The sequence below is a fragment of the Erpetoichthys calabaricus genome, chromosome 11 (assembly GCF_900747795.2).
Source record: "Erpetoichthys calabaricus chromosome 11, fErpCal1.3, whole genome shotgun sequence".
In the NCBI taxonomy this organism is placed as follows: Eukaryota; Metazoa; Chordata; class Cladistia; order Polypteriformes; family Polypteridae; genus Erpetoichthys; species Erpetoichthys calabaricus.
In genome coordinates this window covers 70,062,933-70,087,913 of record NC_041404.2, presented here as the reverse complement: position 1 = coordinate 70,087,913, position 24,981 = coordinate 70,062,933, and the positions used below count along the sequence as shown (strand labels likewise).

Here is a 24,981-nt window from a genome sequence, read left to right as displayed (position 1 = left end):
TGGTAATTGTTTTATATAAAGAAAATGAAGTGGGTAAACATTTAAACATAAATCTTAACTTATTAATATCAAGCAAATCAAAATAGCCATATTTAATATTAGTCTTAATCTTGGAGATTTCTGCTGGAACTTAGGGCCATGTGTACCACACTGTGCTTCTAAAATGTCTGCTAGCATTACACAAAGGCTCCACAAATTATTCTATGTTTTATACTAATGTAGGCTGCTGGTGCTTAAATGTTGGGAGTATGTGTTCTTCTGTTTGGTATTACAATTCCTTTTTTTTTTCTGGTCTTGGACACTTGCTGTGCACTTGCTCTCTCTGTACTACAGCAAACATGAAGCAGCTGATAAAGTAGCTTGGGGGGAAAAAAAAAAAAAGTAATTTGGTTCTGCCCTCTCCTGTTTGTTCTGAGCCAATTCACTTGGTGGAATTTAAATGGTGGGTGACATGAACTTTTCCCTGAAGCCTACGTAAAAACTTGTGATCCCGGCCCCACCTTAAATTCCTTCGCACATCTCCATCAGCGTCTCAATGAGTGAATGTCACAGAGTAAAACTGAATAATAAAAAAACAACTGTTAACTTTTAGAAGTAGCCAAAATCACTTAAATCAAATGTATGTTTTTATTATAGTAAGAATAATAATAGCAGCTCACTACTCAAAATGTGTAGTGCCTTTTTTTGAACCAGGTACATCTGAGTTATATAAGACGACAGGTCTTACCTCTACACCATTCAAGAATATATATTAGCTTCCTGTCAATTGACACTTGAGCTTGGGTTTTTAACTCATTGACAGCAACATGTAAATCGAATGCTTTTTTCCTTTGGTTATATTCTTGAATAAAAGCGCACGTGTTTATTTGATATTTGGACTAAAGTCTTCACACATTATACACTTCACATCATTATTAGTATAACAAGGAAAAACTTTCTGCTTTAGGTATGTGTTCAGCATTTCCTTTCATCCTACACTTACCCAGATCTTAGTAGACATGGAACACACATGAAATGCACGTATTCCAAATGAGAATATACTGTATTATTTACCCTCTACAACTTCATGCACCTCACACGCAGATAAGGAGCCTTGGCTTGAGTTGGGAGAACTTTTTGCCTGAGTTGAGCTCTGTCTTGATGGGATAGCAGGCTGCTTGTGCTGATCGACACATTTACAAAAGAAAAGGTGCTTATGGAGAGATGCGAAGAAATTTAAGGTGGGCCAGGATTACAAGTTTTTTCGTAGGCTTCAGGGATTCTATTGTTAAGACCTATTTATACAACACACCGTTAGACAGTTCTTACTTTGTATGTGTGCCACTTACCTCTGATATATAAAATGCCATAAAGTAACTGACCACCTTTAATACTGATCACTCCTTTGCTGAGGAATTCTACATATATACTCTGAAATAGAGGTACTAAAAAATAAGCTGCATTGCCACTCCAGTAGGAACTAAGAGGAAAAAAAAACTATTAGAGCTCAAGCCTCTTCAGTGTTAAACACAACCTTTTAAATATTCATATACAGTGGGGCAAAAAAGTATTTAGTCAGCCACCAATTGTGCAAGTTCTCCCACTTAAAAAGATGAGAGAGGCCTGTAATTTTCATCATAGGTATACCTCAACTATGAGAGACAAAATGTGAAACAAAATCCAGAAAATCACATTGTCTGATTTTTAAAGAATTTATTTGCAAATTATGGTGGAAAATAAGTATTTGGTCACCTAAAAACAAGCAAGATTTCTGGCTCTCACAGACCTGTAACTTCTTCTGTAAGAGGCTCCTCTGTCCTCCACTTGTTGCCTGTATTAATGGCACCTGTTTGAACTCGTTATCAATATAAAAGACACCTGTTCACAACCTCAAACAGTCACACTCCAAACTCCACTATGGCCAAGACCAAAGAGCTGCCAAAGGACACCAGAAACAAAATTATAGACCTGCACCAGGCTGGGAAGACTGAATCTGCAATAGGTAAGCAGCTTGGTGTGAAGAAATCAACTGTGGGAGCAATTATTAGAAAATGGAAGACATACAAGACCACTGATAATTTCCCTCGATCTGGGGCTCCATGCAAGATCTCACCCCGTGGTGTCAAAATGATCACAAGAACGGTGAGCAAAAATCCCAGAACCACACAGGGCGACATAGTGAATGACCTGCAGAGAGCTGGGACCAAAGTAACAAAGGCTACCATCAGTAACACACTATGCTGCCAGGGACTCAAATCCTGCAGTGCCAGACGTGTCCCCCTGCTTAAGCCAGTACATGAGCAGGCCCGTCTGAAGTTTGCTAGAGAGCATTTGGATGATCCAGAAGAGGATTGGGAGAATGTCATATGGTCAGATGAAACCAAAATCGAACTTTTTGGTAAAAAACTCTACTTGTCGTGTTTGGAGGAGAAAGAATGCTGAGTTGCATCCAAAGAACACCATACCTACTGTAAATCATGGGGGTGGAAACATCATGCTTTGGGGCTGTTTTTCTGCAAAGGGACCAGGACGACTGATCCATGTAAAGGAAAGAATGAATGGGGCCATGTATCGTCAGATTTTGAGTGAAAACCTCCTTCCATCAGGAAGGGCACTGAAGATGAAACGTGGCTGGGTCTTTCATCATGACAATGATCCCAAACACACTGCCCAGGTAACGAAGGAGTGGCTTCGTAAGAAGCATTTCAAGGTCCTGGAGTGGCCTAGCCAGTCTGTAGATCTCAACCCCATAGAAAATCTTTGGAGGGAGTTGAAAGTCCGTGTTGCCCAGCGACAGCCCCAAAACATCACTGCTCTAGAGGAGATCTGCATGGAGGAATGGGCCAAAATACCAGCAACAGTGTGTGAAAACCTTGTGAAGACTTACAGAAAACGTTTGACCTCTGTCATTGCCAACAAAGGGTATATAACAAAGTATTGAGATGAACTTTTGTTATTGACCAAATACTTTTTTTCCACCATAATTTGCAAATAAATTCTTCAAAAATAAGACAATGTGATTTTCTGGATTTTTTTTTCTTCGTTTTGTCTCTCATAGTTGAGGTATACCTATGATGAAAATTACGGGCCTCTCTCATCTTTTTAAGTGGGAGAACTTGCACAATTGGTGGCTGACTAAATACTTTTTTGCCCCACTGTAACTTCCATTTTTGAAAACTAAAATGTTTAACAATACACTGCTATGGGCACCACCATCTTAAAGATGTGCCTGTAAGCCAAATAAGCAGCCTTGCTGCAAATAACACCATCAATGTTTAAAAATATTAAAGCAGCATGTGCTCAATAACTTCAACAATTCTTATAATGATAAACATTGCTTATTGTACTCACTATATTGTGTCCTGAACACAAGAAAGTTAAAATACTTTTTCCCTTAGTCTGAATACCCATAGTATACAAAGTTAGCATCTCAGAGTCACTGCTCGACTATAACCTTACTGCTACATCCTTGCCTGTGTTATAAATGGTGCAACTGCCAGTGAGGGAGCGCTTACTAGAATATGTTGTGACTGTGTATGTCATTAAAGCACGCAACATGAGGACAACCAAGGAAGGGTTTCAAAACCTGTTTTACAAAGGCATGTCAGAGGTTGCTTTCTTGTTACACTTGATTTGATTCAATTTTACAAGTTTGATTTAAAGAATCAACTTGCAACTTCACAAGGAGGCTATGCAGAAACCTTGCTTTTACTATAAAGTACACTTTTGATTTGGGTAAGGGTAAGAAAGGATGGCTCTTGCATACATTTTCTTTGTAATTTTGCTAACCTGTTTTGAACCTCAAATTGCCATTTAAACTTTTTTTACTCACATCACTAGTCCCTATTGTATCTGCCAAAGAGGTCTTACAGAATGGCAATCTTTATGCTACCTGGCAAATGAAGACAAGACAGAAAATGCATCAGCTGCTGACAAAAGACATAATACCAAAGAAAGAGCACACATCATCAAAAGTTTAGTAGTGGTTTGGTTATTACAAATCAGACCAAACACAAATAAACCCAGTATGCAAGATAAGCTGCTGCCAAGTACCTACAAATAATAGCAATACAACAAATCTATTAGACCACCTCAAAAGATACATCCAATCGAATATGAAGATTATCAGAAAGGACACTCAACTGATGTGGCACGCAAGCATTCAAGCAGTGGTGCAGTACCTAGACAGCAATCCATTGTGTCGACTTTTTTGCAGCCATGACCCCTTAAAACAGAATTAAAAAGGCATCATGACACAGTCAATGCAGTTATCAACTTTGTGGTGTTTTCTTAAGACAACCGTAACTATTGAAAGTACTTGACTCAACGTATCAACTTCCTGGCAGAAAACATTTTTCTCACACTGCACTGCCACAGCTTTTCAATGAATGTCAGGTGAAGTTGGAAATTCTGTTTAAAGATGCAAAACACTTTGCAACTACCACAGATTTAAGTTGTAGGGCCTGACATCAGAGCCATACATAACTTTTACTATAAAAAGCATTGACATGCATTGGAATTTATACACCAAAAGCTTCCAAAATGATCACCCCCCCCCACCCCCCACCCCCCCAAGGATCACATGGTAGAAACCATCTCAGTTGTGTCGAGGACACCCTGTGATCCTGAGGATTACAGAGGATCACCAGGTATAACAATGGACAGTGTAGCAAGCATTGTCAAGGCTGTCTTGCTTAAAAAATTGGATCGTCTGCAGGGTTTCGTACACACAAAATAATATATTTTTATGTTTTATTCATATTTTTTTTTTGTTTGGCTGACGTCTTTATCTAAAGCAGCTTACAACAACTGAGACACAGCTAGTTAAAGAGTTTCTTCTGCCACTTCCAACTACGTCATAGCACAAACAGTTAAGTAACTTGCGCAGAGCAACATAGTAACAGAAGCAAAGTCTGAATCATTAACTTATGATTTCATTGCCAAAGACTTTACCACAGCTCCGCACAGACCTGTAAGCCACGTACTCTACATTAGTGTTCCAATATTTACTATGGTAACTACTGCTGCTACAAGAACCCTCTGCTTTTTCCAAGAGAAAGAAAGTGCTGACAACTTTGTTATACGCACACTTATGGGTGTCAGTTTTGCTGTCTCATCTAACTCTCAACTGTAGCGATAACAAAATCACAATATATTATTAATTAGTAATAAACTATTATTGTTGTGTTAGTGATATATAAGCTTATATTACTCAAATGTTTGCACTTAAATATATTTGCACTGTTACATTTGCATTGGTACATACCTTGTAAGAGAGTGCAATATTTCACTGGAAACTTTTCACTATCTGTTAAGGAACATTTGAATATAGTTTACATGCGCGTGCGCATGTGTGTGTGTGTGTGTGTATTTGTTGATAATAAACCATATTTTAAACTATAATAAATAACTTGTTCATTCTGTCTGTAGTATTAAGAAAGATATTCTTATAGTAATATAAAGTTTTATATGTTATAATAAATATTGAGATTGATCAATACAGTAAAAACTATCACGATATTATTTTTGGCCATATTACCCAGCTCTATGTTATCTCCACCAAGACTACGGTGCCATCAAGCACATCGATTTCACATGCATTTTGACGTACCTCTGTGCTTATATGAGGGCTGCTGCTATCACGTCTTGCTGTTCAAGATAGTGATCAAACATTTCCAGTGTACCATTTTATTGCATTATGATGTTGACCATCAGGGTATGTGACAGAAGGACCAGTAATGTCCGTTTGGTGGTGAACACAGCAATGTTAAATCAAAGCATGGGATTCAAAAAGAAGCAGAGTTTGAAGCACAAACATCACCTTTTCCTAGGTAAAGGCTGCAATTGTGACATAAGTCAGGTTCACCCTGTATGACCAGATGTCAGAAGTTACCGAGATGCTCTCTGCTTATTGCGGGGTATCCCTCACACTAATCTTTCCAATGATGTATGGGGCTGGCAATACAGTGCCACTAAAAGGCATGTGTAAGGCAATGCTATACTTAGGCCCTAGCATGTCCATGAGCAGTCGAATACCTCTCATTCAACATGACAAAAAAAATGGTCTCATGTCCTTCACAATAAAGACACCAATACACCTTGTTATTTCTTTGGCCTTAGCAACTGGCTTCCGAAGCGGGACTGTATATTTGCCAGACATGGTTGATCTTTGTCAAATTGGTTCTTTGTAGGAGGGGACACATGTTTGTCACTGTGATGTAGGGCTGCACAATTAATCATATATTGACTGTGATTAAGATTATGGCTGCCATGATATGCTTATCACTAAAAGTAGTGATTACTTCATTCCGTTTAGTACTACTGATCTATTACAGACAGAGTTTCCAAAGTTACAAACTGCATAAACAGCAAATAAGTGTTGTAACCAATCAGTATATGAGCAATGTAATCCATCACTGCTACATTCAAGTGCACAGGTGAATCCTAGGTACTCACATCATAGATCGATACAGGTCGATGCAGGCCACTGTGCTAAATTACAACGTCTTTTTAAAAAAATAAACATTTCATTTTTGAAGGCAGCTTCTTTCAGAAAAATTAAGCAATGTGTAAGCAATGCCAAACTGAGATCGCCTGACACTAACAATTTTGAGTACAAAAATGAACAGAAATCATAGTATGGAATTATTGTTTATTTTCAATAGCAATGATATGGATCAACACAGAAAACTGTGCAGACTGAGTACTGCACCTAAAATGTTTATAAAACCATCTAAAATTCATGGAAGTTAAACAGTAATAAATGTTTATTACTTGTTTGCGCTAACTCGTGTCTGTATCCAGCAGGCCATCAATAGCAAATTCTGATAATCAAACTCATCACGTTTTATTTCTCAAAAGACAAGGTCCTAATTAATACTGAACAAAGAAAAGGTTCTCAATAGTGATCTTACATCCAGGGTAAGATAAACACCATTCCACTCCTGCAATTATTTTTGCAAAATTGCATTGCCATTACTTTATTCCAAATGAAGTTAGATTAAATTGAAGTTGAGTAGACCTATGGTAGCACACCTGAGCAGAAGTAAAAAGTGTTGCAAAAACTTGAATAGTTTTGCAACATCATCTTATGGGGAGGTGAGAAAAAGATTCACCATGCCAGTGTGATGGAAAGAGAAAAGTGTGTCAAAAAGAAAGGGTTATTAATATTATTACCACCTCTGTATAAAATGGTGGAAGTAGTGTTATGGTTTGGGCATGTATGACTGCCCCTTGAATTCCCTTGTATTTATTGTTGAGGAGGGGACTACTAAAAAATGCAACAGGATGAATTGTGAGGTATACAGATACATCTTATCTGCTCAAATTCAAGAGACTGTCAAAACTAGTTGGATGTGGCTTTACAGCACAACCCAACACATACTGCTAAAGAAGCCAAAGAGTTCTTCAACCTTGAAAAATGGAATGTTCATGAATTACCAAGTCAATCATTTGAAAGAAAACTGATTAAGCATGCATTTCTGGGAAGAGAGAGAAAAGAGTTAAAAAGGATGAGCTGTCTCAAGATGCTCTGTATACTAATGCATCTTCAAGTGGCAACTTAACATCAGTAACTTTGGAGTAGACCAGATAGCCAAACTTAAACACTTTCCATTTCTGGCACATCTCATCTTTAACATTTTGTAAAGCACTTTGAGCTACATCCTTTGTATGAAAATGCGCTACAGAAAAAAATGTTTGTAAATGTTGTTATCTAGGAAAAGGAGAGATAGTCAGGAGCAAATGCAGCTTTAATACCTGAGGCACACTAGTCGAGTTTTACCTATAAAAGGACAATAAGATATCCTAGACGCACATATTAAAGCTTTAGGAGAAAATAAACAAACGGAGTGGTTAACTTTATCTAGAAGATTCTACAAAGATGCAGGTGAACTACACAGGCCCTGATCAAGTTCAAACTCTAAAAGTCAGAAACAGGAGAAACAAACAATCCAGTAAATAGCCAATCAATCAAAGGATGTTTATGGAATTTCGCACTGCTTTTGTATACTTAAAATACTAAAAACTTAAGGACAAGAAAAGTTCCCCAGTGAAAAAAACGATGGGATTTGGAGAATAAAGAGGACTCGAGAAGTACAAGATTTTTTCCTTGATCATTCATTGCTTGACTTGACTAAATGTCACTCTCATCATAATAATTTTCTTTCACGTATATGCAGTTGGTTGTGAATGTAGCTCATAGGGAGGACTCAAAGTTATTTATGAAATTAAAATTTTAAAAGTTACATTTTGACATGCAAATCAAAGGTTTCAATATTAATAACTCTGCATTATTTAGCAATGGCATAATCAATTAATTGAAAAGTACCAGCTAATTGGCATTTTAGGTAACACACTTAAATTTATACATGGTGACTGCAAATTAGAGCTATCAGAATAAACATCACTATCTGAGTATAACTTGAATCTGTATTTTAAAAAGATGAGACTGTAAAAGGACAGTGCTTATTATTTTTTTGCACTAATTTCAGCTAAGTGTTACTTCAGACTTGCTATGCTGCAATACTCTTATTCCATTTCACTTTTGAACCTTGGATCCTGAATTTTCTGCTGTAAAAACCATTTAACATTCATCACAGCAGCTAATAAAAGCCGTTTACCTTTCTCAATAAACATGATGGGAACTGCAATATTTCTGATTTTACTTTTATTACTGTAACAGCTTTAAAAGTACCATTTTAAACAGTATTTTTAGTGTCAGAAAAGCATACTTGGCTACCTCAACCAACATGCATCTTTTGGAGGTTGCTTTCTTGACATAATTCATAAAACAAAGGCTAAATGTGTAATATTTTTGCTGAATCTGTAAAGGAGGAAAAGAATCCCATTTAGTTTAATCCAGCATGTTATCCTTTGACTACTGGCACATCGTGTTCAACTAAATTGCACGCTTATTTCTTTCTACAAGCGTTTTTTTTCCTTAAAAGTAAAACAAATACTTTTTGTGATTTTGTTTTAAAATCTTTGCTGCATTTTTTTTTTTTTTTTTTTTTTTTTAAACTTGGCTGCAGAATTTTCAAGTTTCTGTTAATGAAAAGTATATGCCAAATAAATAAAAAATATCAAATCAAAGACAAACGGACTCAGGGAGAGTTTCTTTCCCAGAGTCATAACTACATTGAATCTCAACATTCACTGAGCATCTCTCTCCGTGCCTCTGTCTCCTTTCTCTCACCTTCTCTCCCAACTTACCTTTTATTTTGCATGTGCAATAATCCTCAGTGTAATAATCACAGTCTATGGGTAATATTTGCTCTATTTGTTCTATGTGCAGTATTTTACATTATTAGTATTCTCTGTGTAATATTTATATTATAGATAATTCACTGTGCATGACCAGTAATATTTCTTTTTAAGTAATATCAGATTTTGTTGCCTTGCCAATACACATTAGCTATTTAGAAATTTTTTTAAATATGTTATTTTTATATAGCAGTTTTATATTTAGTAATTTATAGTTACTGTAAAAATGACTTTTCTTTTTTTCAATCGCTTCTAAAGGGAGTAGCTGCTCTGTAATTTCATCATACATGGTATAATGACAATAAAGGATTCCAATTCTAAGAAATAAAATGAGGAGGGAATACTTAAATTATCATTACAATGCAGCACTTAGTACTGCCAGTAACTCCTTTTGTGAAATACAAATAGACTCATCATGCCACAACCTACATAAAATATAGATGGGTAGTGACTTTGTGTCTTTTGCACCAGCAGAAAGGCACATCAGAGAAGGAAGCGGAACACCCAGAGGTGAGGGAAGTTTGCAAAGGACCAAAGTAACATGTGAGATTACTATGTTTTAAGTAATCGGGAGCTATTGTATACAGTGGAACCTTGGTTCACGAACGTCTCAGTACACGTACAAATCGGTTTACGACCAAAAGGTTTGCCAAACTTTTGCCTCGGTTCACGACCACACACTCGGTATACGAACAAGCCAGTTTCCCTTTCGGTTTGTGCGTGCCGATGATCTCCGCACGTGTTGCATTGTTCTCGGTCAGACGTGCGTGCTTTCGCTGTGAACTCTTTGTGCTCTATTTCATTTCCCTTCCGGTTCATACGTGCCGATTACTGTATTTAAGCACGTGTTCAGCCTCTCCCTGTTCATTGTTCTCAGTCAGACGTGCGTGCTTTACCTGTGAACTCTTTGTGCTCTCCAGTATTTCGTGTGCTTTTGCAGTTAACCATGGCTTCTAAGCAAGTGAAGAGTGGTGAGAAGAAAGTTTTGCAGAAAATTGAAATCGAAGTAAAGAAAGAAATTATTGAAAAGTATGAGCGTGGCATTCGTGTTACTGATCTTGCTGCCGAGTACAAGAAGTCAAAATCTACAATTTCCACTATTCTAAAGCAGAAAGAATCTATTAAAGCAGCTGATGTTGCAAAAGTAGTTACAGCGTTAACCAGGCAGAGGCCTCAAGTGCTGGAAGCGGTGGAAAAACTTGCTAGTGTGGCTGAACGAGAAGCAACTTGCAGGGGATAGCGTAAGCGAGGCGATGTTATGTGAGAAAGCCAGGAAGATTCAGGGCGATTTGCTGCAAAACTATCCTTCTACGATTGGCGAAAGTGAGGAATTTAAAGCCAGTAGAGGATGGTTTGAAAAGTTTCGCAAGAGAAGTGGCATTCATAGTGTGGTAAGGCATGGAGAAGCTGCTAGTTCAGACGCTGAAGCTGCAATAGAATTCGTGAAAAATTTCACATAATTAGTGGAGGACGAAGGCTACATCCCGCAACAAGTCTTCAACTGCGACGAGACCAGATTGTTCTCCACCCAGTTCCTCCTCACTTCATGCCAGAACTCGACTCATGCAAGGTTAGTTTTCTTGGTGGTTTATGGTTAGTTTTTGTATTACGGATTTTTCAGATATTCATTTTTCAGTTCGTAGCGTGAATTTTTGCAATGTTACTTTTCTCTTTTTTCAAATGTTCCTTTTTTTCCCTGTGCTTAAAACTCCAAAAAAAAAAATATGTTTACAGCGATCGGGTCATAAGGCTACAGTATAACATAAACTCTTGCAATGTTAGTTTTCTCTGTTGTTCAAGGTTTTTTCAGTGTTATTCAATGTTTTTACATTTAGTTTACTATTACGCTGTGCATTCTATGGTTTAATTAACTATATTTGTGCTTAAAAACTTAAAAAATATATATATATTTACATACAGTTCGTATGGTCTGGAACAGATTAATTGTATTTACATACAAACCTATGGGGGAAATTGCTTCGGTTCGCGACCAAATCGGTTAACAACCAGAGTTTTGGAACGAATTATGGTCGTGAACCGAGGTTCCACTCTATGGGTTCCATGTACGCATTATAGGTGCATTAAGTGTCCTGTTTGTACTTTCTCCTTGATCATATCACTTTCCATGCAGAGAAAATTCTTTTTGTGAAGCAATTCTATAATTTGTGATAGCATTTCTAGAATATATACAACCATATTAAAGTCCCTTCCTTTCAAAGATCCCACAGTACAGTGGGAAAAGGATCTCTTACTCAACATTTCAGATAAGCACTGAAAGGCAGCCATGCACAGAATTCAGTCTAACTCCACATGCACAAAGCATACAATCATTCAACTTAAAATCTTTTATTGAGCACATCTACCTTGTTTAAATTTGTCCAAAATGTTTCCAGGGCAAGATCCAACCTGCGAAGGTTGCAAACGAACTCCAGCCTCACTGGGCCACATATTTTGGGCATGCACCAAATTATCACCATTCTGGACCAAAATTTTTAAATGCCTATCAGACAGCCTTGGTGTCACAATCAATAACCCACTAACAGCCTGTGTTTGGTATACTCCCAGATGGGCTTAAAGTGAAGAAAGACAAACAAACTAACTGCCTTTACCTCACTACTAACAGGTAGACTTATCTTGCTCAACTGAAAGAATCCCACCCCATCTCTTTTAAGTCAGTGGGTAAGTGCTGTTATGTACTATTTGAAATTGGAAAAAAATCAAATTCTCACTTAGAGAATCTGTTCAATTTTTTTTTTTAAAAAAACAGGCAGGATCTAATCAATAACATTTTAGAATAAGCTTTTATATTGGTGAAAGGAACTCTCTTCTCTCAACTCTTAAAGTTTTACTATGGCTGTTGGCCTTCTTCTCTTTCTCTTGGGTGAGGGTTGAATTTAGTTTTATTAAGCTTGACTTGATTGTATGGAATTGTACTTGCTTTTAATAAAAATCAGTCCTTACCTGCAGTTCATACAAGTCATTGCTGTATTTTCCATACTCCACCATGCCTCCAAAGACAAGAAGCCGAGTCCCATCACACACAAATCCATAAGCAGCACATCCAGGTGGGATATCACCTCGAACTGCTGGGATAAACCATTGATTGGTGGCTATTGTAAGAAAGAAAGAAAGAAAAAAAAAAATTCAGATTACAGGTTTTTAAACAGTGCAAGAAGCAGACACCAAGCTGTAAACATTTTAAGTCTTTCTATTTTCTGGAACAATACTGAGGAATTAAAGAAAACCAAATACATCCATCAAATATTCCACATCCTAAGCACAATAGAGAAAAATAAAGTCAGCAAGCATAACCCCATACATATTTCAAATTAAGCAAAAAATTCTTCATAATTGCATGTCAAACCTCAATAACAATAATAACTTTGTGAAATACCATCTTTGACACTGTTTTACAGAATCACTACTGATTTAGTTTAAAAAACAAAACTAAAAGAAGCTGCTGTGACCTAGCAAAAAGCACACATTGCAAAGTGGCAAATATGCCTAAAATAAATATTTTTTTCTTTAAAAATTCACAACAGAGAATGGAAAAAAGGAAAGACGAGACAAACTCATCTCAATTTACAGTAGGGCTGAAATGACTATTCAACATTATCAATAAGGTCAACAATATAAATTTGTCAGCAATAATTTCTGTTTTCCATTATGCATATAGTATATATTTGTATATTTTCAAGCAAACAACTGATCACTTTCAGCCCCTCCCACACGAAATAGACCTCAGTTCCCCTTAGTGACAGTCACTGCACCTTCAAGAGAAAAACAAAATATGTTTCACATGAGCTAATAAGTAGATGAAATGTTTGTTATCATAGCATATCAATTTTAAAGTCACTTCACTCTTTTTCAAAGGAGGTGAGCAATGTTTAAAGGAGCAAAATGCAGCTGACAAAGTAAATTTGAGACATACAGGAGTGACAGGGCTGTCAGAAGAACAGATATTTCCGCACCAGTCAATACCAAAGTCCCGAAAACATGATGGTACCAGCTTTATTACAGTATTGGTAGTTATTGTGGAAGCATATGAGGGCTTATTTCACGCTATTCCCCAACACATATTGGATGGATGGGATGTAGGAGGACTGGCACCGCTAACAGTTGTAGCAAGTAAACATTGAGGCAAGATTCAAACGAAGTACCTATTTTGCTTGTTTACACAAGAGGTGAAATCAATTATTGGATTACTGGAGTCAGACAAATTGTAGGAACTCTGACTCCAACTTAACATAAATTGTAAAAAAAAAAATGCATTGAAATTTCCAATATCACATACAGTAATCCCTCCTCCATCGCGGGGGTTGCGTTCCAGAGCCACCCGCGAAATAAGAAAATCCGCGAAGTAGAAACCATATGTTTATATGGTTATTTTTATATTGTCATGCTTGGGTCACAGATTTGCGCAGAAACACAGGAGGTTGTAGAGAGACAGGAACGTTATTCAAACACTGCAAACAAACATTTGTCTCTTTTTCAAAAGTTTAAACTGTGCTCCATGACAAGACAGAGATGACAGTTCTGTCTCACAATTAAAAGAATGCAAACATATCTTCCTCTTCAAAGGAGCAAACAAATCAATAGGGCTGTTTAGGCTTTTAAGTATGCGAAGCACCGCGGCACAAAGCTGTTGAAGGCGGCAGCTCACACCCCCTCCGTCAGGAGCAGAGAGAGAGAAAGAGAGAGACAGATAAAAAAAATCAATACGTGCCCTTCATGCTTTTAAGTATGCGAAGCACAGTGCAGCATGTCGCTTCACAAAGCAGCTGCACAGAAGGTAGCCAACATGAAGATAATCTTTCAGCATTTTTAGACGAGCATCCGTATCGTCTAGGTGTGCGAACAGCCCCCCTGCTCAATCCCCCAACGTCAGGATCAGAGAAAGTCAGCACAAGAGAGAGACAGAGAAAAGTAAGTTGGGTAGCTTCTCAGCCATCTGCCAATAGCGTCCCTTGTATGAAATCAACTGGGCAAACCAACTGAGGAAGCATGTACCAGAAATTAAAAGACCCATTGTCCGCAGAAATCCGCGATATATATTTAAATATGCTTACATATAAAATCTGCGATAGAGTGAAGCCGCGAAAGGTGAAGCGCGATATAGCGAGGGATCACTGTATACTAATTCAAATAAACTATTTTTTCTTCTAGCCTTTTGATAAAATTATAACCTCCTTTTTAATTTAAAGTAAGGTAAAATTTAATGTTTGTGACACTTAAATAAGCATTACAAAAAAGCCACTACAGCGTCAATACAGCCTTTAAACCCAAACAGGATAGGGTGCTAAAAAGTAACCTGATGATTGACACTGGCAGTGACAAATTGTCTTTTATCTTTTGTGTTATGTGCTTTCAATCAACATAGAAAACATATGAGACTGATCATAAATAGAGGAGTTAGAGTCCGAGTCAGTGGTATCATAAATTGAGGGCTCAAGGTTTTGCGTATTCTCTCTAGAGCTCTGGTTTACACCAGTACGGACATGAACTGTGGCTCCATTTGTCAATACCAAAATAAAATTTATTGAGTGCCCCAATGCATTGAAGGACAAGGCACATCTCTCTATTAACACAACATATACTGTGTTAACAAAAACACTATTGCCGAAACACATAGATAGCAGGACAAGTAAAGCAGCATACTTCACTGCCAAACACATATCTGTAAACAATGAATTTGTCTCATGGTTGGTACTAATTTTTCATTAGAATAACCCACAAGTAAAACCAAATACAGGTAGTTGTCGACTTACAACTATGTTCGGTTTCCAACAGACTGGTCTTAAGTACTGTATAATAAGTCCCTTAAGTCATTATTTTGTTTCATTATTACTGTTGCTCACATGGGTGCTGAACTTTTAACAGCTTCACAAGTCCTTTGTCTATGTTATGCTATGTCATCAGTGTACGCCTCTCCCAGTGTTCCTTGTGTTCACTGTGAGATGGAGGATTGTAACGGCAGAGTTTGAGCACTTGTATGTTTTCTGTTTTAACATTTCAGCCTGTTAATAATAAACATTACCAGATAAAGGTGTTCAGTGTGGTGTCATTACCCCTTCATGCCAGTATGCATGAAGCATCACATCTTGAGCCATAATGTAGGGACTTTGGAAGTTAACTGGATTCAAAGACAAAGCACAGTAGTACAGTGCATGCAGATAACACCGGATTACAATGGGATAACTTAAAAGTCACATGCAGTCACATCTGCTTGCTTTCTTTCCTCCCTCCTACTGCTTGATCACCTTCATTTTTGTGTTGAGATAATTGCTTTTTTTCCTGTAATTGTAAGGCAAACATAAGCGAACATTGTCAAAACCGCTACAAGTAATAAAGTGAGATCAAGATGAATGAGTCACAGGTGTGGTGAAAACTGTTATTTGCCCCTTGAGACGCAGTAGCAGTTGTAAGTCGATGAACACCTGTATCATATATTTGAATGGCACGTTGAAGAATGTAATGCTGTCTCACAGTTACATATCTATTGAGTACAGGTTGTGGCACGCGGCTGGGGGTGGTACCCAGCCGGGACGCCCAGGAGGGCTTGTGCCTCCTCCAGACCACGAGGGGGCGACTGCCCTGGTTGTGTTGGGGGCCACAGGTACTGAGCTGGGAAGCTCAACCCTGTAGGGGCCCGTGGTCACCGCCAGGGGGCGCCTCGCTGCCTTGGGAACCCTGGACCTCAGTACTTCCGACACACCCAGAAGTGCTGGGGGGGGAAGAGGATCGGGGACACACGGAGTCCATCCGGGTGCACAGCCAGCACTTCCGCCACATGGGAGTGTTAGCGGAGGAGTGTCGGGAAGCACCTGGAGCCCATCCGGGTGTGAATAAAAGGGGCCGCCTCCCTCCATTCGGGAGCAAGAGTTGGGTGGAAGTGGAAAGAGTTCAGGAAGAGAGGAAAGAGGCGGCCCAGAAGTAAGGAAAGGGATTGTGTTGGCCAGGACTTAAGGGGTGATTGGTGCTGCGGCACTGGGTTGTGCTCAATTTTGTATTGTAAATAGTGTAAAATAAACGTGTGCGTGGTGAAACATCATGTCTACCTGTCTGTGTCCGGGCTGTACCCCACAAGGTAAAGACAGCCCAGTTAATTTTTTAATTTTGGATTTGTACACCTATATAAGCAATAAATTGTGATCGCTCATGTAAGAAACCTTGAAAATGACAAAATAAAGGCTGTTTAACAGGACAAAATAAAGGATTCATGTAAAACTGACAAGTTTGATTTCACACAAAGTTTTAAGGTTGGGACAAAAAGAAAATAGAGAAACAGTTTTGGAAAAAATAAAGCACCACGTGACTGTGACAACTGAGATTTGAATCTGTTAAATATTACTCTTTAGTAATTATTTTTTTAAACCAGCTAATGATGCAAATATAAATGGTAGAACAGCAAATGTTATAAACCTAACATAGTGGTTCTCTGATAAACCAGACTTTAAAAGCGTATTGTTACAATAACAAATTTAAAAAGTTTGTCTAAATAGAAATATCTAGAGTTATCTTGGAATTCACTAATTCAACAGTACAGATATAATAATGTTTGAATATTTAATTTTAGTGTGTGTTTTAATAAGTATTTCAGTTAATGGAGAGAAAATGACAGAAAATAAAATAAAAAATGGGTATAGGCTAAAATAAATCAGGTAGTTCATGATGATATTTTATATAAACCCTGTGCTGAAATCCTCTCATGATCCCTATCTCTGCAACACATTAATGTTTAAAGCCCTGAATTGTATTTTCATATTTATGAATGCTAATACTAGTTTACTTAAATGGCAGTTGGAAACTGATTGATAGATGTTCCAGCATTTTAAAGCTGTTAATGTTGGAACATATATAGATAGTTATTTTATATTGCATTCCAGAAAAAGGAACATTGCTCACATCTGTAACAGAAGAATTTTAATAAAAAGCCACTGAATGGGATTTCTAGTTTTGCCGTGGAATCAAAAAATTTCACTGGTATTGGTATCAAATACTGTACAAAGATTCTGTTATTGTGACATCCCTGCAAGTTTCTCCTACTTGTGGTTTATAGTGCATGTTTCTTATTATAGAACAAAGTCAACAAAGATGAAAACAACGCAGTTTAGGTAATTATACAAATGACAAAGCTCACACTCCACAATTTGCAAAGGTAGTACCTCAGAATACAGAGCTACACAAGATACTCTATTCCAATAATGCAGAAGTTCATTTTGCTATTGAAGAGAAGCTGCAAATGTAAAACAAAAAAATTTAATCAAACTGGCATAGAAAAGCTTTGTGAACTTTCCAAGAAAACTTAGTGTTCATGGAAATTGTACTGTAAAGTAAAAAATTGTTTTTACTAGTGTTTTCACAATAGGTCAGGCTCAAAACGTTTAATATTACCATTCAGATTTTTTTCTTAAATGTTTTTAAATACATTTAATATTTGCTTTGTGTACGTTACTCTGTTTAGAAATTTCTATAGCAAAATACAATGAGAAAATGAACCCATTAGGTGACTATTGTGACAAAACGCTTTGATTTTTGTCACAGTATGCAGTCAACACAGAACATTACTTCCAGATGTATTCCATCCCAGTTCTATAGCTGTAGTTAAAAAGAAAACCACTTATAATCAACTTTCTTTTACGCTTTGTATTTTATACACACACAAACATCCCAAGACAAGTTCTGACAACTATGAACAAGAAAAGTACAGTTCATCTTTAGAACAATGGGCTATAAGTGGGAAAGTAGCGTTTGCCGGGTTAATCATGCAGAAATTTGAACTGATAATGACGTTAAGATCAGCACAAAACCAGAGATGCAATGTTTAAAACATTTCAATATTCAAATTGAAGCAGCATAAACACAGCTAATAAAACAAAAATTAAAGATCCCCAAGACATCTGTACTAAAAAAATGAGACTGCTGCATACTTATTTACATATTATTGGTCTTCATATAAATCCTTAATCCTTAACTGAATCAGGGTTGAATATTGAAGAAAACATGACAAAGCCGATTATTCATGTCCTGTTTTCAACAATATTTATGAAATTTTCATACTAATCATCAGGATGTGGCAGTGATGTTAAGCAAGCCAAGCATGCTGTAGCCTACTTGGTTCACGAGCCTGATAATTGTTTTCAGATTAATTACCAAAAATTCAGCCTTTTTTTTTTTTTTTTTTTTTAAACACTTATTATTTGTGGAGCTTTTTTACATGTTACATCGTAAAAAATGTTGGCTTGTATGGGTGAAACCAAACATTACACTCACGACTGAAAACCATTCTTAGTATGGGCATTGTTGCTTAAAGTATCAAGTTAAATTTTAGCCCATTCAAAATTATAATGAAGCTTTGCAGACAGGAAAACAAAAATCATTACGCTGTAATAATGTAAATATTAAAATGAATGTCACAAAGTAGAAATGCTTTTCCATATTCAGAATTATCTGTGCCACTGTTGTGCTTGTACTTGATTAAAAACATATCAATTCTCTCCATCTCCGAGGGGTCTAGAGGTCCCATCTATCACCCCAGGGTTTAGGATTGGATGAAGGCATCTGGCGAGACAGACCCCTAAATCCATATTAGCGACTTGCGAGTGAAGTGAGGACCGCTGCTGTACAGGCTTTGAAATAATCGACGTGCAGCACGGCAGGAGGAGCAGTAAGCAAGCAGGTAATCCGTCTGCATCTCCAAAGTGTGCGTTCAGTCACCCCCTTCACAACGTGAAGTGGCAGAGACGCGAAGTGGCGCGCCCTGGGGAGGGGGGTGGTTTCGCGAAGCGAGCAGGGGGCAAAGCCCTTTAGTTTATTTAAAGAATGGAAAAAAATGCCTTAACTCCATGTATGCCACTGGGATCCCATAAGCCATAATAGCCTCACTTCTAACTTCCAATCTGGCTCTCAACACAGTGTGGCAGTTCCACATCCAATACAGCTGAAATGGATTTTTCATAGGTTTGTTATACAAGCCAGAGCCTACAAAAATGCTGTCAACAAAAATGGTCTCATAACTTCTGAAATTGATTTTCCTGGTGAGGCAGAAAGCCAAGCAGGTCAGCCCAAACATCCCTGTCACCAGCTGCAGAATGCAGCTCTTCCTGCAGAATTCCCAGGTATTCTCAAGGCAGCAAAAATATATAATCCCTCCTGCATATGCTGGGTCTAGCAAAGGGTATCTGCACAGTAAGAAGGGGTAAATCACTAGGTGGCATCCTTATGACATGCCCAAACTACTTCAACACACTACTGTCAATGCAGAGAAGCAGTGATTCTTAACTCTGAGGTTCTCCTAAATTACTGAACATCTCACCCTGTCAGAGAGTGAACATCCAGAGGCCCGGAAAAGTAGCCTAAGTTCTGCATCTTATAGTTAAATCTCTCATTACAGTCATCCCTCACCTATCGCGGGGGTTACGTTCCAGAGCCCCCCGCAATAGTGAAAATCCGCGAAGTAGCGACCTATATTTATTTTATTATTTATATATATATTTTAAGGCTTTATAAACCCTTCCCACACTCTTATAAACCTTTCTCACTGTCTTATTAACCTTTCCCACACTCTTATAAACACTTCCTATGCTCTTAAACACTTTGTACACTCTTAAAACACCGCAGAGCAACACTACACGCAGCGATCAGACGTCGATGTGTCTGCCATTCACTTTGTGAAAGGGGGGGGCGCAGCTGAACGCACATTAAAGCAGAAGTGGACTTTGTGCAGCTTCTGCCAAAATGCCTGTTTGTCGCTTTGCCCGTTCTGAAGGAGGAGGAGTGTGTGTGGGGGGGGGCTGAACACACGTTCGCTCAAACCCCCCTCCCCAGAGGCGTGGTACGCTCCTGCCACTTCTGCATTATGAACGGGGTTTGGGGGGGTGGGGTTGCTGAATGCACGCTAAGGAGAAGTGGACTTTGTGCTGCTTGTCGCTCTGCGTGTCAATAATTTAAAAGCCTGTACAGCACCTGTTTTCCTGTCTCACTGCCTTGTCTTGCATGAACTTAAAATGTTTTATAATGGAGAGATGTTACTCATATCCTTAGTCCGACATCCACATATCATATGTGTTAACAAAGTGTGTTTTATAAGTTTACATGTGTTTAAAGTGTGTGGGATGGGTATTTTAAGGCTTAAACTATAAAAATGTTTATTTATATGGTCTTTCTATATCGCGGATTTTCACCTATCACTGATGGGTCTAGAACTAACTTCTGCGATAGGCGGGCGATCACTTGTATTTAAAAAACCCACGATACAGTGAAGCCGCAATAGATGAACTGCGATATGGCAAGGGACGACTGTATTTCGGCCATTACCTATAGTTCATGACCACAGGTGAGGATAGGGGAAAACAAACATGATGTGAAAGCAAACTAAAACTGCACTTGTTTTCAATACAATTTTGTCCAGCACAATCAAACGCAACACAAAAAATATATACAGTTAGGTCCGTATATATTTGGACAGAAACAACTTTTTTCTAATTTTGGTTCTGTACATTACCACAATGAATTTTAAATGAAACAACCCAGATGCAGTTGAAGTGCAGACTTTCAGCTTTAATTCAGTGGGGTGAACAAAACGATTGCATAAAAATGTGAGGCAACTAAAGCATTTTTTTTGTTTTTTTTTTTTATAAACACAATCCCTTCATTTCAGGGGCTCAAAAGTAATTGGACAATTGACTCAAAGGCTTTTCATGGGCAGGTGTGGGCAAGTCCGTCGTTATGTCATTATCAATTAAGCAGATAAAAGGCCTGGAGTTGATTTGAGGTGTGGAGCTTGCATGTGGAAGATATTGCTGTGAACAGACAACATGCGGTCAAAGGAGCTCTCCATGAAAAAAAAAAAAAAAACCCATCCGAGAAATTGCTACAATATTATGAGTGGCAAAATCTACAGTTTGGTACATCCTAAAAAAGAAAGCAAGCACTGGTGAACTCAGCAACGCAAAAAGACCTGGACGTCCACGGAAGACAACAGTGGTGGATGATCGCAGAATCATTTCCATGGTGAAGAGAAACCCCTTCACAACAGCCAACCAAGTAAACAACACTCTCTTGGGGGTAGGCGTATCGATATCCAAGTCTACCATAAAGAGAAGACTGCATGAAAGTAAATACAGAGGGTGCACTGCAAGGTGCAAGCCACTCATAAGCTTCAAGAATAGAAAGGCTAGATTGGACTTTGCTAAAGAACATCTAAAAAAGCCAGCACAGTTCTGGAAAAACATTCTTTGGCCAGATGAAACCAAGATCAATCTCTACCAGAATGATGGCAAGAAAAAAGTATGGAGAAGGAGTGGAACAGCTCATTATCCAAAGCATACCACAACATCTGTAAAACACGGTGGAGGCAGTGTGATGGCTTGGGCGTGCATGGCTGCCAGTGGCACTGGGACACTAGTGTTCATTGATGATGTGACACAGGACAGAAGCAGCCGAATGAATTCTGAGGTGTTCAGAGACATACTGTCTGCTCAAATCCAGCTAAATGCAGTCAAACTGATTGGGTGGTGTTTCATGATATAGATGGACCCAAAACATTGACCCAAAACATACAGCCAAAGCAACCCAGGAGTTTATTAAAACAAAGAAGTGGAAAATTCTTGAATGGCCAAGTCAGTCAACTGATCTTAACCCAATTGACCATGCATTTCACTTGTTGAAGACTAAACTTTGGACAGAAAGGCCCACAAACAAACAGCAACTGAAAGCCGCTGCACTAAAGGCCTGGCAGAGCATTAAAAAGGAGGAAACCCAGCATCTGGTGATGTCCATGAGTTCAAGACTTCAAGCTGTCATTGCCAGCAAAGGGTTTTCAACCAAGTATTAGAAATGAACATTTTATTTCCAGTTATTTAATTTGTCCAATTACTTTTGAGCCCCTGAAATGAAGGGATTGTGTTTAAAAAAAAATGCTTTAGTTGCCTCACATTTTTATGCAATCGTTTTGTTCACCCCACTGAATTAAAGCTGAAAGTCTGAACTTCAACTGCATCTGAGTTGTTTCATTTAAAATTCATTGTGGTAATGTTCATCCATCCATCCATTATCCAACCCGCTGAATCCGAACACAAGGTCACGGGGGTCTGCTGGAGCCAATCCCAGCCAACACAGGGAACAAGGCAGGAACCAATCCCGGGCAGGGTGCCAACCCACCGCAGGACACACACATACACACCCCCACACCAAGCACACACTAGAGCCAATTTAGAATCACCAATCCACCTAACCTGCATGTCTTTGGACTGTGGGAGGAAACCAAAGCGCCTGGAGGAAACCCATGCAGACACGGGGAGAACATGCAAACTCCACGCAGGGAGGACCCGGGAAGCGAACCCAGGTCCCCAGGTCTCCCAACTGTGAGGCAGCAGCGCTACCCACTGCAGCACCGTGCCGCCCTTGTGGTAATGTACACAACCAAAATTAGAAAAAAGGTGTGTCTGTCCAAATATTTATGGACCTAACTGTACAGTGCCCTTAATGTCTTTGTCCCAAACATTATGATTTTATTGATCTATCCATCTGCTTCAAAGATTAAAATTACAAATCAAACCATTCAAGATGTATTTGATTATAGTGCACATTGCAGACATTAAGGTACTTGTACACATTCAGTCACACCATTCGAGATCTTGTTCCCTTTAAGTATGAGGCTGAAAAATGAATTAAGCAAAGAAAGTGTTTGTATTCCTGAGGAAACCCGATATCTTTTTTTAATCATAAAGTAGTGACAGTTACACATATATCAGTAGTGTGGGACATGCATGGATACTAAAAGCAATAATGTAATGTAAAGTACCCTCTTGAGTCTTACTAGGACAGGACCAGTTTTACACCAGGAGATGGAGTAAAGTAATTTTTACTGGAGCACATCTGTAAGTGTAGTCCAGTCCAAATAGCTCATATCAGTAACTGTCACCGAATGAGCATTCACGTCTCAGAAAAACTAAGACTTTTACCTTCTATAAAAAGTCTGAAAAAAAAACACACACCTCAGGTTAAACTAACCACATATACAGTATCTCACAAAAGTGAGTACACCCCTCACATTTTTGTAAATATTTTATTATATCTTTTCATGGCACAACACTGAAGATATGACACTTTGATACAATGTAAAGTAGTCAGTTTACAGCTTGTAGAACAGTGTACATTTGCTGTCCCCTCAAAATAACTCAACACACAGCCATTAATGTCTAAACCGCTAGCAACAAAAGTGAGTACACCACTAAGTGAAAAATGTCCAAATTATGCCCAATTAGCCATTTTCTCTCCCCGGTGTCATGCGACTCGTTAGTGTTACAAGGTCTCGGGGGTCTTTCATACTGGTCACTGGAAGTTCAACATGGCACCTCATGGCAAAGAACTCTCTGAGGATTTGAAAAAAAAAGAATTGTTGCTCTACATAAAGATGGCCTAGGCTATAAGAAGATTGCCAACACCCTGAAAATGAGCTGCAGAACGGTGGCCAAGACCATACAGCGGTTTAACTGGACAGGTTCCACTCAGAACATGCCTCACCCATGGTCAACCAAAGAAGTTGAGTGCACGTGCTCAGTGTCATATCCAGAGGTTGTCTTTTGAAAATAGACGTACGAGTGCTGCCAGCATTGCTGCAGAGGTTAAAGGGGTGGGGTCAGCCTGTCAGTGCTCGAACCATACGCCGCACACTGCATCAAATTGGTCTGCATGGCTGTCGTCCCAAAGAAAGCCTCTTCTAAAGATGATGCACAAGAAAGCCCGCAAACAGTTTGCTGAAGGCAAGCAGACTACAAAGACAAGTGTGTCTTGCCTACAGTCAAGCATGGAGGTGGGAGTGTCATGGTTTGGAGCTGCATGAGTGCTGCCGGCACTGGGGAGTTACAGTTCATTGAGGGAACCATGAATGTCAACATGTACTGTGACATACTGAAGCAAGGCATGAACCCCTCCCTTCGGAAACTGGGCCGCGGGGCAGTATTCCGACATCATAACGACCCCAAACACACCTCCAAGACGACCACTGCCTTGCTAAAGAAACTGATTGCAAAGGTGCTGGACAGGCCAAGCATGTCTCCAGACCTAAACCCTATTGATCAACTGTGGGGCATACTCAGACGGAAGGTCTCTAACATCCACCAGCTCCGTGATGTCATCATGGAAGAGGATTCCAGTGGCAACCTGTGAAGCACTAGTGAACTCCATGCCCAAGAGAGTTAAGACAGTGCTGAAAAATAATGGTGGCCACATAAAATATTGACAGTTTGGGCACAATTTGGACATTTTTCACTTAAGGGTGTACTCATGTTTGTTGCCAGCGGTTTAGACATTAATGGCTGTGTGTTATTTTGAGGGGACAGCAAATTTACACTGTTATACAAGCTGTACACTGACTACTTCACATTGTATCAAAGTGTCATATCTTCAGTGTTGTCCCATGAAAAGATATAAAATACTTACAAAAATGTGAGGTGTGTACTCACTTTTGTGAGATACTACAAATCAACATGTCAGTAAAATTCTGACATTTAAGAAATTCAAATGGGACTAAAGTTGCAGAGGTCCTCCAGTAATAATTATTTTACCTACTATCTATAGTAAGAAAAATAAATGTCGGTGTACTTCTTGTTGTGAATTCTGAGTAACTGTATTACAGTGGAGGGAAATAAGTATTGAACTCACTGACAATTTTAAAAGTAAATTCATTTTCAAAGATGCTAATTCACATAAGACACTCACCAGACATTTGTATTA

General features: G+C 38.6%; 2 protein-coding genes across 4 annotated transcripts in view; one reads left to right on the top strand and one right to left on the bottom strand.

Moving 5' to 3' along the window:
* The window catches only part of si:dkey-13a21.4 (uncharacterized protein LOC494576 homolog), a 991,873-nt gene that overhangs the window by 128,271 nt on the left and 838,621 nt on the right, over nt 1-24,981 (top strand). The gene's annotated exons all lie outside the window — the stretch shown is intronic.
* Nucleotides 1-24,981, bottom strand: part of hcfc1b (host cell factor C1b) — a 155,785-nt gene that overhangs the window by 93,097 nt on the left and 37,707 nt on the right. For all 3 annotated transcript variants that reach the window (XM_028813306.2, XM_028813307.2, XM_051933482.1), the window contains one exon: nt 12,205-12,353. In XM_028813306.2, the coding sequence (XP_028669139.1) occupies nt 12,205-12,353 (149 nt within the window). The remainder of the gene's footprint in view (nt 1-12,204; nt 12,354-24,981) is intronic.